The 19,546-nt window shown below is 37.1% G+C and overlaps 1 protein-coding gene across 3 annotated transcripts in view; it reads left to right on the plus strand.

Moving 5' to 3' along the window:
• Positions 1–19,546, plus strand: part of PCCA (propionyl-CoA carboxylase subunit alpha) — a 344,033-nt gene that overhangs the window by 106,303 nt on the left and 218,184 nt on the right. For all 3 annotated transcript variants that reach the window (XM_082602231.1, XM_082602232.1, XM_082602233.1), the window contains 2 exons: positions 10,562–10,640; positions 17,671–17,773. In XM_082602231.1, the coding sequence (XP_082458357.1) occupies positions 10,562–10,640; positions 17,671–17,773 (182 nt within the window). The remainder of the gene's footprint in view (positions 1–10,561; positions 10,641–17,670; positions 17,774–19,546) is intronic.

A 19,546-nucleotide genomic window follows, 5' to 3' on the forward strand; every position in this document is an offset into this window, starting at 1 on the left:
AAGGTTGAAGAAAATGGTGTTAAAGTATTCTTTGTAAAATTCATTAAAGAATGAGGTTTTCATTTTGCAGTTTTCCTATTATTGAAGTAATGCAGTCATTTAAGGTTAGAATGATAGTACCTGGGAGTTGGGAACGTGTATTCCGTGTCCCTTCTTTCTTTCCCATTGTCACTTGGGTACTTATATTTTCTTTTATTACGCCAGTATCCACATCTTGGGTTTAAGCATGATTTCACAAGTTCTCTCTCTGTATTTTACCATGTCATATTTGTTTCCCCTGCCTCCCTCTCTTTGTTTTATTGTAGTTCATTCTTGCATGCCTTTTCTTTTTTCTATTACTCTATTGAAAAAGGCTCTGCATAGTGTTGGACACTAATGTGAAGACATTAAGACTGGTTTTTGTTTGGAAACTTTCTGTCTGTGAACCCATTCTGCTCTAACCTATACACTGACATGTGCTTGATTTCTGATCCCTGGATCAGAGTTAGGGCTCTAATATTTTTTATTTGCCCAAATAGAGGGAAATAGGTAGACCAGATCAGTTTTTCCCAAAAAAATGTAATTGCCTTTCTTTGCCATATTAAAACAAAGTACTGTTATGTATTGGTTTACTTTCTTATAACACAGCTTGATTATATCTTTATGTGTATAATATTAGTTCATTCTTATTTAAACTCAGTGTATGTATATAGTTATGTATTTATGTGCGCATGGCTATCTTAGGAAAGGCAAAATATCCTGTGCCCACTTCACCCTTTTTCATTTTCCAGTGGTAAAAACTCAGTGATAATAAATATCACCTACACATACCTTTTTTAGAGGTTGTGTATATCTGTGGTAGTAGTAGATACGAATAATTCATAGTTGGATTGCAACACATATATGTTTACATTCTAGCTACTGGATAATTACAGACCACAGATAGATACAAATATGCATCACCTCAGTCTGAAGTGTGCTAAACCAAAGATAAACCAAAACTAAATTGATAATGATAAAACTAAATGAACTACATAACTAATTTGTAATTAAAAGACAACAGTAAAAAGTGGAAAATTATGACCAAATAAAACACAACATGGGAAATGCATTGATGATGGAATTTATTTTCCCAAATTGCTTGGAACTATCTCTTTGTATTCACAATAGGAACTTTTCAGCGTAGCCAAGTGTTGCATGACAGCCAAATTGCCTAGTAGATTTTGAATTACATTTCCTCGGAAAACTTAGTCATGTGCTAATTTTTATTTGAGTCTATGCAATTGTCATTAGTTTATCAGAGCTCCAGTGTTTCGTACTTGTATTGCCCTTCGCCTGTGACCTTAAACAACAAAAATTTACTTTTTCTTTATCCTACATGTTTATTTCCCATTGGTAAGATTGTGGGGTGGGGAGGAGTTGTGTGCCATCTGAAATGGCCTGGATCACAGAGGCAGGAAGTAGAAGGGTCTCGATTATGACCAGCAGTGAGGCTTTCTCTGTGGCTCAGCGTTCACTATTATATTGCGTTATGTGGTCTTGCCATTTGCATATCGTTGTCAGCCTTTCCTGAATCTTGAATTCATCAGCTTCTCTCCATTTATCCTGCTGTTGTCTTTGTTTAAGGTAGTGTCATCTCTTGCCTAGGTCACTGTAATAGCCTTCCACATGTGCTCCTCTGCCACAGATGGGACATCTGTCCTAGAAGCAGACTCTGGAATTTTATTGGGACCAACACATGTGAGGGAGTGAAAGAAACTGGATTGAAGGAGAAGGTGAATTGAGTTGAGATGCAGACTCAACAAAGGCCTTAGCTAATCCTAGAGAGAATTCTGCATATTGGTTGGTCTTTTATAGTTGTCTCAAGTTGGGCATATCTTGGTTGTTTCTAGGTTTTGGCGACTATGAATAGAGGTGCTATAAACATTTGTGCACAAGTTTTTGTGTGGACATAAATTTTCAACTCAGTTGGGTAAGTATCTAGGACTGTAACTGCTGAGTCACATGGTAAGACTATATTTAGCTTTAGGTAGGATCGCTTTGCATTCCCACCATCCGAGAGTAAGTTTCCTGTTGCTCTGCATCTTTGATAGCATTTGGTGTTGTCAGTATTTTGGATATTAGCCATTCTAATAGGTGTGTAATAGTATCTCATTGTTGTTTCAATTTGCATTTCCCTGATGACATAGGATGTTGAACATCTTTTCATATGCTTATTTGAGTTTTAAGAGCTCTGTATATTTTAGATATAAATTCTCTATCAGATATGTTTTACAGATATTTTCTCTTAGGCTGTGACTTGGGTCTGCATTCTCTTAAGAGTGTTTTTGCAGAGCAGAAGTGTTTAATTTTAATCAAGTCCAATTTATCAATGTTTTTCTTTCATGGATTGTACTTTTGGTGTTTGTAAAAACTTATCACCAAACCAAAGGTCACCTAGATTTTCTCTTATTTTCTAGACATTTTATTGTTTAGCATTGTATAGTTGGGTCTACAATCTGCTTTGAGTTAACTTTTGTGAAATGTATAAGGACTGTGTCTAGATTCATTTTTTTGCCTATGGATGTCCAGTTGTTCTAGTACCATTTGTTGAAGAGACTGTCCTTTCTCCATTGAGCTGCTTTTGCTTTCTTGTCAAGGATCAGTTGACTGTATTTGTGTGGGTTTATTTCCAGGCTTTTTATGCTATTCCACTGATTGATTTGTCTGTTCTTTTACCAATATCATGGTGGTTTTATTACTTAGCTTTATAGTAAGTCTTGAAGTTGGGTAATGTCAGTCTTTCATGTTTGTTACCCTCTTTTAATATTGTGTTGGCCATTATGGGTCTCCTGCTTTTCTATATAAATGTTAAAGTCTTTTTGTTGATATACACAAAATAACGTGCTGGGATTTTGGTTGGGATTGCATTGAATCTATAGATCAGTTTGGGGAGAATTGGTATCTCAACAGTATTGAGTCTTCCTATCCATGCATATGGAATCTTTCTCCATTTATTTAGATCTTCCTTAATTTCATTTATCAGCATTTTGTAGTTTTCCACATATAGATACTGTACATATTTTGTTAGATTTATGCCTAAGTATTGTATTTTGGAGGGGGCTAATGTAAATGGTATGGTGTTTTTAATTTCATGTTTTAATTGCTGGTATTTGGGAATGCAGTCAACTTTTGTACGTTAACCTTGTGTCCTGCAGCTTGGCTATAATCACATTAGTTTTAGAAGATTTGTTTTGGTGGTAGTCGTTGTTGATTCTTTGAGATTTTCTTCATAGACAGTTTTATTTCCTGCTAATGAAGTTGTATTTCTTTCTTCCCGATTTGTTTACCTTTTTCTTGTCTTATTGCATAAGGTAGGTCCTGTAGTAAGATACTGAATAGGAGTGGTAAGAAAGGACATCCTTACCTTGTTCCTGATCTTTGGGGGAAAGCATCTAGATTCTCACCATTAAGTATGAGGTTAGCTGTAGGTATTTCGTAGATGTTCTTTATGAAGTTTAAGAAGTTTCCTTTTATTCCTAGCTTGCTGAACTCAATGGCCGTTGGATTTTGTGAAATGCCTTTTCTGCATCTGCTGATATGGTCTATAGTTTTTCTTCTTTAACCTATTGATGAGGTAGATTAACTGGTTTTTGAACGTGGAACTAGCCTTGCGTACCTGGCATAAATCCCATTTGGTGATGGTATAATTCTTTCTATACACTATTGCATTTTTCTTTTCAGTCATTTTATTTTTAAACCTGGAAATTCCATTTTTAATTTCTAAATATTTTCTGTTTCTCTCCTCATCTTGATCATTTTTCCTTTAACTCCGTTTCTATGCTTACAGTGTTTGTAATGACTGTAATTTGTAATAGGATTGTAATAGCTGTTTTAAAGTTCTTCATTTCTGGGTTTGTTTCTGTTGACTATTTTCCTTCTGTGTGGATCACATTTTGCCTCCAAACATGTCTCTTAATTTTTTATTGGATTGTAGACATTGTGAATGTTAAATATTGTGTTTGGATTTTCTTATTTCTACTTAAAAGATGTTCAAGTTTATTTTGTTTGATAGATAAGTTAATTGATGTTCAGATTGATACCTTTTAGGCTTTTTTTTAAAGCTTTCTTAGGGCAAGTCTAACATACCTTTTTTGTGGTATTCTGATTCAACAAGTATATGTTAGGCTATCTCTCTTTACCTTCTACACTTCCTATCTGTGAGTTCATAATTTCTATTTCATTATACATCTATGGTTCTTACATGTATGGGTTATTCATCCATGTAAACCCTTAGCATTTTAGGCAGGAGAGAGAGGTGATCCTATATTTATTTATTTTATATATAGATATATAGATATATATATATATTTTTAAAGAAATTTTGCTGACGTCTTTGTAGTTTGATGGGACCAATTGTACTGGTAGGGAGCTCTGTTAGGCTGCTACAGGGGTTCTGTGAGGAGATGTGGTCGTTTGTGTTAAGTACAGTGATAATGGAGATAAGATTGGAGAAATAGGACTTTTTAAAAATAAAGACTTCATAAGAGCTGCGTAGCATCCAGCAGTTGCACTCCTAGACATACACTCCAGGAACCTCTTGCACAGTATTCCAAGCAATGCCTGCAAAAATATTCATGGGAGCATTGTGTGTATAGATCTGAATGTTCACTCACAGTAGAATGAATAATGCTTCAACATGCTTATACTGTGAAGTATTTCACATCAGTAAAAACAAATGATTTGCAGCTACTGAAATTAATTAGTACATTTACTTAGCGATTATTATTTTGCATGCTATTCTTCAGGCACTCTCTTAGCTACTGGAGAAGCAATACTGAGGAAGGCAAAAAAAACTGTATCTTCCTTTTTTAAACTCATTTTACTTCAAACAGTGTAGAAATTAGTTAAAGCAAGAATCATTAATGTTTACTATTACTATTGGTTGAAATATTGAGTATAGGATATTCACAGTTTCCAAGTTTCCAGTCTACAGATCATTTGTTAATTGCAAATGGAAAATGTTATTTCATGAGGAAATTTAATGGACACCATCTTAATCAAGTAGTCAAACCTAACTTTGTGAGGAAAAGGACAAATGGACTTTTTTTCTTTGCTTTGCTTTCTTGTGTAATTTAAGACTGAGGGTATAGCATCAGCTGTATAGTATTAAATTTTTAAAAAAATTCTGACTCTAATAATGAGATAACAATCAGGTAAATTCAAATTGTGGACCACTCTATACAAAAAGCACCTCGGATTTTTCAAAAATTCCCCTCCCCCAACCCAAAAAGGTGTAAGTGAACTGTTTTACATTAAAGGAGAGTAAAGGAATACAACAAATATTAATATAATGCATAATACTTGTATTTATAATTTTCATCTGGGGATTTCCTTCCTGTCTGTCTTAGGCTTTTTCCCCCCTGATTTTTTGGTTTTCTCTTCTGATGTTCCGTTATCAGAGCCTGTTCTGCCCATCTAGAGGACTGTTTTACTCTCTGAAACAACTTTCATTTCCTTTTGCTTTGAACCTTTTCTTCAGGGAAATAAAGACCTTGTATAAGTGTTTCCTAATTGTTTTTTTTTTAATTAATTAATTAATTAATTTTTGGCTGCACTGGGTCTTTGTTGCTGTGCGCGGGCTTTTCTCCAGTTGCGGCGAGTGGGGGCTACTCTTCATTGCACTGAGCGGGCTTCTCATTGCGGTGGCTTCTCTTGTTGTGGAGCACGGGCTCTAGGCGTGCGGGCTTCAGTAGTTGTGGCACTCAGGCTCAGTAGTTGTGGCTCACAGGCTCTAGAGTGCAGGCTCAGTAGTTGTGGCGCACGGGCTTAGTTGCTCCGTGGCATGTGGGATCCTCCCGGACCAGGTCTCAAACCCATGTACCCTGCACTGGCAGGTGGATTCTTAACCACTGTGCCACCAGGGAAGTCCCCTAATTGTTTTTAAAAGAAGACCAAAAAAAAAAAAAAAATCACACCTTCTGTTTGGCCCTTGAGAAATTTCTGGTTAGTGCCACCAAATTAGGAATTAGGACATTTCCCAAGAAATATTTCACTGTTTCCTTCTTTTAACTTTTCTTTCTCCATCAGTCATTATATTCTATGAAATTTTTATTCAAGACACTGTAGGTGAAAAGGCTACTTAAGATTATTGTATGACTCATGATTTTTATATCATTACGATGTCATTTCATCAGCCTTTAAGTTATCAGTTTATGCCACCCTGTCTAGGAGCAGGTTTTGCTTGAAGGGGGTTGGGTTCCGGAGGGTTATGTAGTGTGTGTCTTGTGTAGCTCAACATGGTGCTATTAGTTTGTCAAGAAAAATTGTTTCTTTAGGTTTGGAATCCATAACTGTTACTAAATGGGAAAGCACCTAAGCTCCTAGAGGCTTCATTCATTCCCCGTCATCCATATCCTAACTATCAACATGTCATGCTGACTCTACCTCTAAAACAACCTTCAAGTCTCTTTCTCTCTCTCTCTCTGTATCTACCGCCAAGTCCAGGTTACAGCTCGCTGTCTCCTGGACCACCACAAAGCTTCCTAATCAGTCTCCTTTCTCCCATCTTTGCCCTTTTTCAATTCATACCTTGCAGAGCAGCCAAAGTGATCTTAAAAAATTAGGACTACATTAGGTCAATGTCCTCTCCTATATAACCTTTCCAACTTGTTCCTTCCGTCAGGAATATTCTGCCCTCATTGATTTTTCAGAGGACTTGCTCTAGCTTGTCAATTTAAGTCTCAGTTTAAATATCAGTTTTCTCAGAGAAGCCTTTTCAGGGAAAAGTATCATTAATCATTCTGAATCACAGCCCTCTGTTGTTTTTATTGTAGCAACTATCACCACTTAATGTGTTTCACACACACACAAACACTTAGGTGTGTGTATATTTATATATAGTTCTCTACTAGATACCAAATATAGTAAGTGCCACAAGAGCAGATATTTTTCTGAATTGTTCATCTTTGTATCCCCTGGAGCCAAATCAGTGTTTGGCACAAAGTATTTATTCAGTGAATATTTTTGAGTTGATGAATGAAAATTTGATGGTAGAGTTAGAAAGAGGATTGCTGCTTATGGTAGAAAGTAAGCCATACTGATTGCTGGGAGGAAAGGAAACCAGAGAAGTTATCTTGTCCTGCAGTTAAACCTTGAAGGTTGAGTACAGAAAAGTAGGAATAGAAACCTTTTAGTACTTTGGTACTAAGTTTCTGTTTTTTTTAAAAAAAAATATTTAACATTTTTCTCACATAGTACTTAGTAGATATCTTTTTGGAAGCATCATGCAGAAGGGGAATAAGGAATGGAGACTTTGTGCCTGTTGGAGTTGGGGTGTTAGAAGGAGAGGGGCATGTATCTCTGGGTCTGGGAGGGGAGGTCAGGTAGTGGGGAGTAGGCATTCAATGAGAGGATGGTAAAGGTGAGGAAATATCTGTGAACAGCACTAGGACCTGAGGGTTTTTTGTTTTTTGTTTTTTTTTTTAAGCCATCTTATCATACCAGGAGATTCGTCTCCTTTTAAAAACCTTGGAGAATTTTGTTTTGTTATGATAAGGAAGGTTGTTCTGTTTCAAACATATGTCAACTGAAGAATATAAAATTAAAGAAATGTGTTCTACACAAAAGTTGAACAGAAGAGTAAGTATTCCAGTGGATTTTAAAAAAAATGTGAGAGAACATTAGTGGATATTTCATACCCAGGCTGGGAAAAGAGAGGAAGCAATAGCCATCAACTTGATCATTTCTGATTTTTCCGGGAATGTCAACTTTTGACTGAATCTTTTTTTTTTTTTTCTTTTTCGTCCAGTTCCTGGCACCCCATGGCTTACCCTAATTAGAGCCACAGGCACAATAAGAAAGTAGGGATGACGGACTGGGCTTTTTGATATTATTTAATATCATCTGCGTGGAATATTTTTTTCCCTGCTTTCCAAATAGCTAGATCTCATTTCTCCATGGCGTGGTGACGGCATAAAAATACGTACTGTCTGAAAGTTAATGACTTACTTGGCGTAAGAAATTGAGCAGAATACCTTACCATTATATTATTTTCAGTTATAGCTCAAAAATTATATTGAGTTTGTGACTGTAATGTCCCTAACTTCTACCAGTTTCTCCCTCTCGCCCAGTTGTTTAATATTTGGCTTGTTAATTTTTTTTTTTTTTTGGCGATACGCGGGCCGCTCACTGTTGTGGCCTTTCCCTTTGTGGAGCGCAGGCTTCGGATGGACGCGCAGGCTTAGCGGCCACGGCTCACGGGCCCAGCTGCTCCACGGCATGTGGATCTTCCCGGACCGGGGCACGAACCTGTGTCTCCTGCATCGGCAGGCGGACTCTCAACTACTGCGCCACCAGGGAAGCCCTAATATTTGGCTTGTTAAATTTTTGTCAGGGAGTCTTCTCTTCTGGGTTATATGTATTCACAGGTCTAAAGCTGCATTGCCTCCTTTGGAGGGACCATATTGCAATTGTCTTATTATATATTGCCCTGTTGCCTGACAATTTCTCACCTTTTCTGAACATACAATAGTTTCTTGTTGACAAATTATTTTATGTGTTTTGTTTTGCCATCTAGTTCCTTGTTACCAAGGACAATTTCCCAATCTTACTTTGAACCTTACAAATCCCTGTATAGTCCAGGGTCCATAGATGAATAAATGACTAAGATGAGGTTAATACTGGAATCAGAGTAACTGCAAATTTCCTAATCCTCAGCGGGAACTGAAAATAGTAGAGATATGGGATGTGGCTATCGTACCTCTCGTGGTTTCCTGTTCACATGGATAAATAGTTTTTGATGGTGAATTGATGACATGTTTTTTGGGGATAAAAAAGACCTTAAGTTGTTTTTAAAAGGATTTCTCAGGCATGCTGGTTTCTACTGTTTAGATATTGTTTCTTCACTGCTCAATTCTTCTTTACGGATCTCAGTCTAATTCCTTTCTGTGGTACTCATTGTAAGGCTGCAGCACTGAGCAAGACAGGCGCCGTGCTTATTACTCTCCAGCAGGACCGGTAGCACGCAAGAGTGTGTAGCGTAATGTGCTCCCGGTGTGTGCTTTGAGTTCTCTTTTCCTCTGCCGTCCTGCAGACACTCTGTGTGCTGCACATTGTTTCAGTCCTTTCTTCAACCTGCCCTGTGCTTCCCCCGCCTCCGTTTCTGCTGTTCCTGCCTAACACGTTCATGTCCTGCTCGCCCTGCCTAGCCTCGTGTAAATGGCCCTATGTGTAATATGCTTTTCTTAATCCCTTTTCTCTTACCTTCCTGTGATTCTTTTCTGAATTCTCATGGAGAGAATTATTGGGGTACTTTCCCTCTTTCTTCCTAGGTGATAAGGCTCCCAGTGTGAAAGTACTGTGTTCATCTTTCTTGTTCTTACTGCACTTAGTATTGCTTTTAAAATGCTGTCCCACGTAAGTCTCTCTCACATAAACGTAACCAACATCAGAATTTTAAAACTTTCATTACTTATGAATCACTTAGGAAGCAAGTGCCATTTTAACTAAGTTGCAGTTACGTGATGTTTTGTGGTGTGGGGTCGACGGTCTGTGACATCCGGCCCTGTCTTCCCTTTTCGTGAAGACCCTATGGCTAGAGTGTAGTGCTGTTAGAGCATCACAGGTCAGGAGGAGTCCTTTAAGGGCTCACTGACCTCGTCTTTCTTCAGGAAAGATCATAAACAAGTGGTCTCAGCCGTGAGTATCTCCACCTTATTGTCGGAGAACCTCTAAACCAAGAGACTTCACAGCGTTTCTGGATAAATCATTGTAGATGACTCACGCTGTCAGCAATTTTACTTTCTAATAACTACTCTAACTACGCAGTCCTCTTGGCTAACAACCATTTTATTAATTTTCTCTTACAAAACTTCGGCTGGAAACGTCCTTTGTTCTGGGCCTGACTGCGTATGTTCACGATATTCCCTGAGTCTAGATATGTCATGGCCTGTTGACTGCGTGGAGGGTGCCGTAGCGTCTCCGCTGATACCAGCGAGCCCTGCATCTTGGGCTCCAGGCATAATGTACCAGCCATGGCTTGATGTTTCCCAAAGCCGTCATGTCAGTTCTTGCAGATAAAAGCTGCAGGGGTTCCCTGTGATGTTTCAGATGAAAATACCTCAAGTCCCTGTAAACCATTACTTTTGGAAAAAAGGGAATTTAATTTGTTATGTATGCAAACAGCAGTTTTGGGGAATCAAAAGAATGTGGGTGTGCGTGTGGGTGTGTGTGTGCGCACGCGCGTGTGTGTTTCCTTAATGCTATAAAAGTTGTTTCTTATATCCTTGGTTAATTAATACTGTATCTATTTCCATTTTTGGAATCCACTGTCAAATTACGTTTTCTTAGCTTTTTATTTCATTATTGGGGAAAATGTTATATTTATTGATACAAATAGTCTTTTTCTTTTAAAATGATCACATTCATTTAAAAAATATACGTAAGATCATTACACTGATATTATTTTCCTGACTCTAAAGAAAGGAACTTTTAAATAAATTAGTTATTGTCTTCTGTGTTATCGAACATGTGGTCAGTTGTCATGTTCATGCATCCAAATGATCAAAGTCTGAACTTCTGTCTAATTCTTCCCTGCTGTTAGGCTACCCTGTTATGATCAAGGCCTCAGCAGGTGGTGGTGGGAAAGGCATGCGAATCGCTTGGGATGATGAAGAGACCAGGTGAGATTCTGTCCAAAATATACTTTTGATGAAAATTGCAGCTACTAGAGTTTTATTAAACTGACAAGTAAACAGATACCAGAAGCATAATGGAATAGTTATAATAATCATCTAATTTTTACTCTTCTAGATGGGAAAAATTGAAATTATGCAGAAAAGTTTCTTATTTATATTTTGATGATGATTACCCTATTATCGAAAGGTTTTTACTTTCTTAAATATTAATAAAGGATTATCTCTTTCTTACAGTGTATTTTTAAAAATTATAGTCATGATTTTGTCTTCTAGGCAAAAATTACTAGCGTTTGGCTATGTAATTCTGAATGTGATCAAAGATTTGAGCCATATATATTTGACAGCAGTCATAATTTTATCTGTTTCTGTGTTAGTATACACTTGCTTCCCTTTGCTTGCCTATAAAAACAGGGGACTACTATAGTAACGTTATAGTGTGAAATATATTTCCTTTTGAATTTGAAATTATTGTATGTCCTTTATGTGCAGTGCACTCTGTTATGAATTTAGAACACTTTCTTAGTAGTAGTTTCAGAAATCAAAAGAAACTTTTAAAACAAAAATTTGAAAACCTAATGTATTGATAACATCATGGGGATTCGAAAATAATTTTTTTGAACAACTGCCTAGTACCAGCAGGTTTCAAGGGACTCTCTTCAGATTTGTATTACATACTTCAAGGTTTGGCAGCAAGAGAGATTTATGTCATTTTTTGAAGGAGGGGAATTTTAAAAATCACTGAATTATTATTGTTAATGTTGCCTTTCCTGCCCTTTCTCTACCCAAAAGTAATTTGATCGTCCAAATGGTGAGTTCTGTTTTCTCCCTTTCTTTTCCCTTTCTTCCTATTCCCTGAAATCTCTGAAAGAGAGAAATCTGGAGTAGTTGGTGTGAAAGTCATGCAATACAAATCTAATTCAGAAATTAGGTTCTAAACTGAACATACAAGGTAAAAATCTCCTAGAGGCAATATATTACCCTTTAAAATCTGAGGGGAAGACACCACACTGCAGACTTGTACAGATAGTTTTAACTCTAGAAGACAGTTGTCTCAGGACACCATTGTTTCTTCGGTTGTGTGTTAGAGGTGGGGTGATAATATGTGCCCAATACAGACCTTTCAGCCCCAGTCTCACGTTCAGTGTGGCACTGATACCAGATACTGACTGAGGTAACGTCAGATTCTCCTCTCCCATCTTACACTTACCAGCATAAATAAACTCATTGCTTGGATTGGTGATATTTGTTATTGAGATATTTGATACTGAGAGCCTCCTGTGTGACGGGCAGTGTTTTAGGAAGGTTCCAGGAATACAGCAATGAACAGAAACAGACAAAATAATCCACTCCTCTATGCAGTCCTCTCTCTCTATTCCTCTATACCCAGTACATAACTGGATCAGGAGCTCTTAACCTTTGAATTCACAGACCCGTAAAGTTCAGGGACGTTTGTGCGCCTGGATAAGGAAAAAAAGTACATATTTCTTTCGCTAGCCTCTAACTGGAATTTAGTGTTTCCTCCAATATAGACGAGCTACAATAGTAGTAGTATCTGTGGGACTTTTCACCCTTTGAGAGATCCCTCATGTTATCACATTACATTGTTGCAGGTATCTCTAAGTTACCGTGATTGTGAGACTTGCTGGAGCTTACTAACGAATAAAGAACCAAGTGCGTGATACCCCAAATTTGTTTTTAAAAAATATTTTGATACCTGTATTTCAGTATAAGTTGTTTCTTATGCAATCCTTTGCATACTCTTTTCTACATTTTAAATCACTTTGAACCTTATTTTGACAAGAAGTTCCTATGCTGCATGATACTGCCAAAGGCATCCACGACATAAACAAGGTTCAGAAACCCATTCTGGTAGGAAGAGACAAACAATGAACAAGATCAAAGTAAATCACATCCTATTGTGGAAGGTGATAAGCAATATAAGAAAAGTAAAGGAGGAAAGGAAGAGACATGGGGAGTGTTGGAGGGAATTCCCATTCTAAGCAGGATTGTCAGGGCTGTCCTCACTGAGAAGGCACATTTGAGCGAGGAGGGAAGAGTGTGGGGATTAGGATCCAGGCAAGGGAAGAGCAAGTCTGGAGGCAGTGACGCAGTAGCGTGTCTCGAGAGATACAGGGCTGGCCAGCTGGTGGGGGCAGGGAGAGGAGTAGAAGGAAATGGGGAGCCGATTGTCTAGGACCTCGTAGGCCATTCTTAGTGAGATGGGGGGCTACTGGAGGATTTGAGTAGAGAAGTCACAATCATGGAACTTCAACAAACTCCTAACATTATTTACATGTTTTGAATTATAAAAATTTTCAAATGTGCAAAGATGTAGAAGAATACAATGAACTTCTATATACGCATCATCCAGATTTACCAATTGTCACGATTTTGTGACTTAAGTTTTCAAAGGATCACTGGTTGCTCTCTTGGCAATAGACTTAACAGGGGGCAGAATCATGAACTCTGGAATCAGGGAAACCAGTTGGGAGGCTGTTGAAATAATCCACGCAAAATAATGGTGGTGGTGGCTTTCACCAGTGTAATGGTGGAAGTGGTAAGAAAGAGTTTAATTCTGAAAGTAGAGGCAACAGGATTTTCTGAGTGATTGGATATAGAGTTTGAGTACTTGAGGATGACTTGCAGGCCCTGTTTAAGTTATCTTATTTTTTTGCTCTTATTCTCTCTTTGGCCTTAGTGTTGATTTATAAGAATTAAATGGATATGCCGCAACACTAATTCACTTGAAAATTTCTTGGGAAATGCCGAGAAGTTAAGGTCAGGGTGAGGGTGTTTATCTTCAGAATTGAGATGCTTAATTGAAGAATGGTCTGCTTCTTAGCCTCTCTCTGGAACTCTTTGCCTGGCGTGGTTCCTTTTGATAGTGGAGACTTGCAGAGCGTTGGTTAACTATGTGAAACGTTTGAAGTTGGATTGGCTGGTTGTTGTGTGTGGGTGGAAGCAGGCATAAGGGTAGGAGGCATACTTAGCGCCATTTTTTTTTTTTTTTTTTTTTTTTTTTTTTTTTTTGCGGTACGCGGGCCTCTCACTGTTGTGGCCTCTCCCGTTGCGGAGCACAGGCTCCGGACGCGCAGGCCCAGCGGCCATGGCTCACGGGCCCAGCCGCTCCGCGGCATGTGGGATCTTCCCAGACTGGGGCACGAGCCTGTGTCCCCTGCATTGGCAGGCGGACTCTCAACCACTGCGCCACCAGGGAAGCCCTTAGCCCCATTTTTACCACATAATTCGTCTTATCTGACTTTTGAAGTTCAGGTGTTGAAGCTATCTCTCGTCCTTTATTTGTAAGCCCTGTGAGTTAGTGGACGTCTCCATGGTTTGGTTGGGCTTCCTCACGGGATGGTGACTTTAGACTTCTTACATAGTGACCCAGGGGTCCAAGAGTATTTGTTTCAAACCCAAGTGGAAGCTGTATCACTTTTCATGATCCAGTCTCGAAAGTCACACAGCTTGCCTTCACCATATTTTGTTGACTACCAGTGAGCACAAGTTCTACCTGAATTCAAGGGGAGGGGCATTAGATTTCACTTCCTTGTGAAGGAGTGGCAAGTTTCTTACAAGAGCATATGGAATGGGAGATGCTGTTGTGCCATGTTTGGAAAAGACAATCTGCCACAGTCTATTTGTAGTAAAGAATGAGGTAATAAAGATGTTAAACACAACTTAATGGGTTTATAAGAGATGTGTATTTTGTGAACTCTAATTTTTTTATCAGTGTTTTCCCCTTTTATATGGCATTTATATAGCCATTTCACTGAAAGCCTTAGCACTTATGTTTCCTTATTGTTCTTAGGATCTCATATTTCTTATCAGTCATTTCTCCAGGGCTACTCTTAGTAACATATTCTTTTATGGTAGGATTACTCTTCAGTTTCTTGGCAATGAGATGTGCTATGCTGCTTTTAACCAATGGATTTTAATTTGGAATTCAGTGTTTTTGGAAATCTCTGTATCTATTCATATATTGGGCATCTTTGGTAAATAAGTTAACCCTTTCTTGGTCAGTAAATGTCACATTGTTTCAAAATATTTTCATATAATTAGTAAAAATACATACATAAACAATTTTCTACCTAAAATTACTCTTTTCAACTAGATAAATAAGCCATCTCTAAAACTTTGTTGAAATTAACAAAAGTATAACATTATTTGATACAATGATACAGGACCCTCATTTTAAAAATTTGCTCTGTATCCTCTGTTAATTTGGAAAAATCAAAACTTTGGGAAGGGACTTCCCTGGTGGCGCAGTGGTTAAGAAGCCGCCTGCCAATGCGGGAGACACGGGTTCGAGCCCTGGTCCGGGAAGATCCCACATGCCACGGAGCAACTAAGCCCGTGCGCCACAACTACTGAGCCTGTGCTCTAGAGCCCGCAAGCGACAACTACTGAGCCCATGTGCCATAACTACTGACGCTGGTGTGCCTAGAGCCCGTGCTTTGCAACAAGAGAAGCCACCGCAATGAGAAGCCCGCGCACCGCAAAGAAGAGTAGCCCTCGCTCGCCACAACTAGAGAAAGCCCGCGCACAGCAACAAAGACCCAATGCAGCCAAAATATAAATAAATAAATAATCAGATTTAACAAATAAATACATAAATCCTGTTTAAAATAAAAAAAAAAGATAACTTTAAAAAAAAAAAAAAAACTTTGGGAAAATTGAGAGAACAGTCCAGAAAGCACCCATATATTTGTCTTCTGGTGTCACCAACTGTTAATATCGTGCTGCACTGCATTTACTCTTTCCTCCCTCGAGGAAGACATTTTTGTGCATAATCCACAAAAATTTTTAACATTCTTCAGATGGAAAACTTAGTAGCCATTAATTGCTTTATTCTTTTTTTTTTTTAAACATCTTTTTTGGAGTATAATTGCTTTACAATGGTGTGTTAGTTTCTGCTGTATAGCAAAGTGAATTAGCTATACATATACATATATCCCCATATCTCCTCCCTCTTGGGTATCCCTCCCACCCTCCCTATCCCATCCCTCTAGGTGGACACAAAGCACCGAGCTGATCTCCCTGTGCTATGCAGGTGCTTCCTACTAGCTATCGATTTTACATTTGGTAGTATATATATGTCCATGCCACTCTCTCATTTCATCCCAGTTTACCCTTCCCCCTCCCCGTGTCCTCAGGTCCATTCTCTACATCTGCATCTTTATTCCTGTCCTACCCCTAGGTTCTTCAGAACCATTTTTTTTTTTTTTTTAGATTCCATGTATATGTGTTAGCATGTGGTATTTGTTTTTTTTGTTTCTTTTTATGGCTGAGTAATAGTCCATTGTATATATATGTGCCACGTCTTTATCCATTCATCTGTCAGTGGACACTTAGGTTGCTTCCATGTCCTGGCTATTGTAAATAGAGCTGCAGTGAACATTGTGGTACATGACTCTTTTTGAATTATGGTTTTCTCAGGGTATATGCCCAGTAGTGGGATTGCTGCCTTATGCCAATTTAAATGAAATGTTATGGCATACATGGAAAATTGATCATGTCTACATTTTGGAGTAACCCCACTAAACTTTAGGTGTTGTGAGGGCAGTTTCTGTTTTAATTTTGTATTTCCATCACGTATATATATGTACCAGGCACATAGTTTCATGAGTAGTAAGCATTTATTGAATGAATGTATTACTGAAAACATGTTGGTAATGCTTTCAAACCTGATAATTTATTTGGGTGACTTTGAGTTTTTAAATTTTTGGTATTTTTGATTTAAATGCAAAATGAAAACTTTAAAATCATTAGAGCAGAGAGAAACTGTAAAGTACTCTGTTTTTTCCTTGTGAATCATTGTATCCCATCTAATAAAAAGTTAGTTATATGGTATTGAAAACAGTGATTCATTGTGCTTCCGTTTCTTCGAGGTTTGCAGTCTCCTGAGATCTAAACTCCATTCCCTAAAATCAAGGGAGTAATGGAGGACTAAGAAAACGTGATACCTTTTCTCTGAGAATGCTGAGAAATAGAAATGTTTGCCATATGGTTTCAAATTTATCCTTCTAGTCTATGTTTACTTGCAATGTTGTATTTTCCAAGCACACAAACAAATGAGATAGTTATTTCTAATATTGCCAGATGGAGTGTTTGCAAATGAAAGGATTAAAAGAATTTTAATGTTGAACATTATATACAGGTATTTGATCTGAAGATTAAGAAACTATTAATTACATATAAAAGGAATTAAATTTTATACTCTTGAGTATATCAATGAATGGAATATAACATACTCTAGTTAGTGTTAGGTAAGCAAGTTTGAATTTTTAATAGACTGAGTGAAATTTCAAAGTGTATGACTTTAGTAAGCATATTTTAATAATGATAATGTTTAAGTTATAGTTTGGAAATAAAATATATAAAGCAATAATTAAATTCATATTTTTATTTTAAAAAATCGAACTTTAAAAATTTTTGAACAATTTTAAAGAAGATAAAATTATAATGATCTGTATGGTTGTGTGGGAGGTCATTGCTTTTAAAGTTGTGTATTTAAAATATCAGGGAGTCTTCTTGAGGACCCTCCTTTTGTATTCTTACTGAGTATATCTGCTGTGGCTTTGCCCCATTTGTGCAGTTGTCTAGGTCCTTTACTTTTTTGTGTGCATCTTCTGACTTTTGAGCCAAATGTATATGCATTTTTATATATTTTTATTAGTGGAATTAAGGTATAGTAAGGTCAAAGAAATGAAATTTTATATGATTTGTATGGTTTATTACAAATACCTCATTTTTAACAGTTGGTGAAATAAGTATTGGTATTCCTGTTTCTATAAAAATCTAGGATCAGGGAAATTAAAGCATTCACCCAGAGCCACAGAGCTAGTGAGTAGAAGAGTTGTTCAACCAAAATTAATTGAGTTATTTGTATATTAAGTGAAATTTTCTCTGCTTTGTTCAGAAGTAAGCACAAATAAACCTTTAATTAGTTTTCTTTTATATCGAGGGCTGTATTTGTTTTGTGTTCATTTGACTGTTCTGTTTTTCTTTACAGGGATGGTTTTAGATTTTCATCTCAAGAAGCTGCTTCTAGTTTTGGTGATGATAGGCTACTAATAGAAAAATTTATTGATAACCCTCGTCATATAGAAGTCCAGGTTGGTACATTTTAAGATACCTTTTGAATTATTATAACTTTAAAAGAATATTGCTTACTCCTATTAGAAACACATCCTTTCTTACATTTAGAATGATTGTGAAAGTTCCGGTATGTTCGAATAAGTGTGAAATAGAGAATGTACGTAGCTTGATCGCCTCCCTTTGGAGTCTGGTATCCTTTTTTCAAAGTGCCAGAATGTTGATTGGATGGGGAATGATACAGAAGCCCAGCTCCAGAAAGCAGTAGTCACAAGATGTCCATCCAGGCCGAAAATATTCTACCTAGAGGCGCACTCAGTCCCCTTCTGATACTGGGCCACTTTGGGGCATTTTTAGAAGAAAAGTGCCTGACCTGGGCTCTTGTGTCATTTCAGTTCACAGATGTCTGTGTGGCTTATTGAGGCAGGCGTTCTGCTATTGGATAGAGATGAATAAATCATTTCTTCTACTCAGATTAAGATTGTAATCCATCTGTTAAAGTGGTTGTGGAGGTGTGGCTTTCAGCAAAATAAAATGTTTTTTTCTGAAATAAAACACAGATGAAGAAGAAAAGTCTGCCGAAATTTTCGTTTTTCTGTCAGAAATGCCTTGTGCTAATTTTACACATTGTGGCTATGAATTGATATGTAACAATTGAAATTGATAAAATATAAATATCAGATTAGAAATCATATTGAAATGAAAGTATTATTATTTTTTTCTTAATTTTGTGTGGATAGAGTTCCAGAAAATTAAATAAAAGGTTATTTGCTGCCCTTGTGACTTCTGATGGGGCATAATAAAACAAAGTCTTAGATTTTGTCATTGTGTTTTCTAAGTTTAATTATCACTTTACGTAGGTATTATTTTTAGTTAGGAAATCTTCATGTAGATCCTCAAATCTTCCAGAGTGGAAAAAACAAATTGCAAACATATAATCCATTTATATTTTTAAAACATTGAACGTAATGTATTTCTTTCTGAGGCTAGCAGATTTTGTTTTGTTTGTTAGTTTTTGTTTTTAGATATTCTAAATTGAAATATCACATATACAGTGAAGTCCACCTAAGTGTACAATTTAGTAAAAATTTTTTTATATACATATATAACTGTGTAACAACCATCCAGATCTGTATATGGATCATTTCCGTTGTATCAAAAGATTCTTTCATACCACTTCCAGTCAGTCCTTCTCCTTGGCCACCAAAATTAACTGCTGTTCTGACATCTAATACCGTAGATTGTTTTTGTTTGTTCTTAAACTGCATAGAAATGGAGTCATATGATACATACTTGCTTGTGCTGGCTCCTTTCACACAACATCATATCTGAGGTTCATGAGGCTGTGCATTATCATTCACTCAAAAATTGCTCTGTGGTGTTCCATTATTTGAATAACCTGCAATTTATCCATTTTTCTGATGGTGAACCTTTAGGTAGTTTCCATTTTTTGATATTATGAATAAACTGCTATGTCTTTTTATGAACATATATACTTTAGCATATTGCATATACTGAGGAGAGGGATTGTTGGATTACATGGTCAGGTTATGTTTAGTTCTAATAGATACTGTGGTTGTTCTGTCAATAATATATACTCCTGCCCATGATATATGAATGTTTCCAGTTCAGCCATCTTTTCCAACATTTGGTGTTCTTAGTTTTTTAATGTGTAGCCATTTTGTTGGACATGTAATAGTATCTCTGTTTTAGTTTGCATTTCTCTGATGAATATTGATGCTGAGCATGTTTTTATACGTTGATTGACCAAAACTGGATATCATATCTTGTGA

This window comes from Mesoplodon mirus, assembly GCF_964341445.2.
Source record: "Mesoplodon mirus genome assembly, chromosome: 17".
Classification (NCBI taxonomy): Eukaryota; Metazoa; Chordata; class Mammalia; order Artiodactyla; family Ziphiidae; genus Mesoplodon; species Mesoplodon mirus.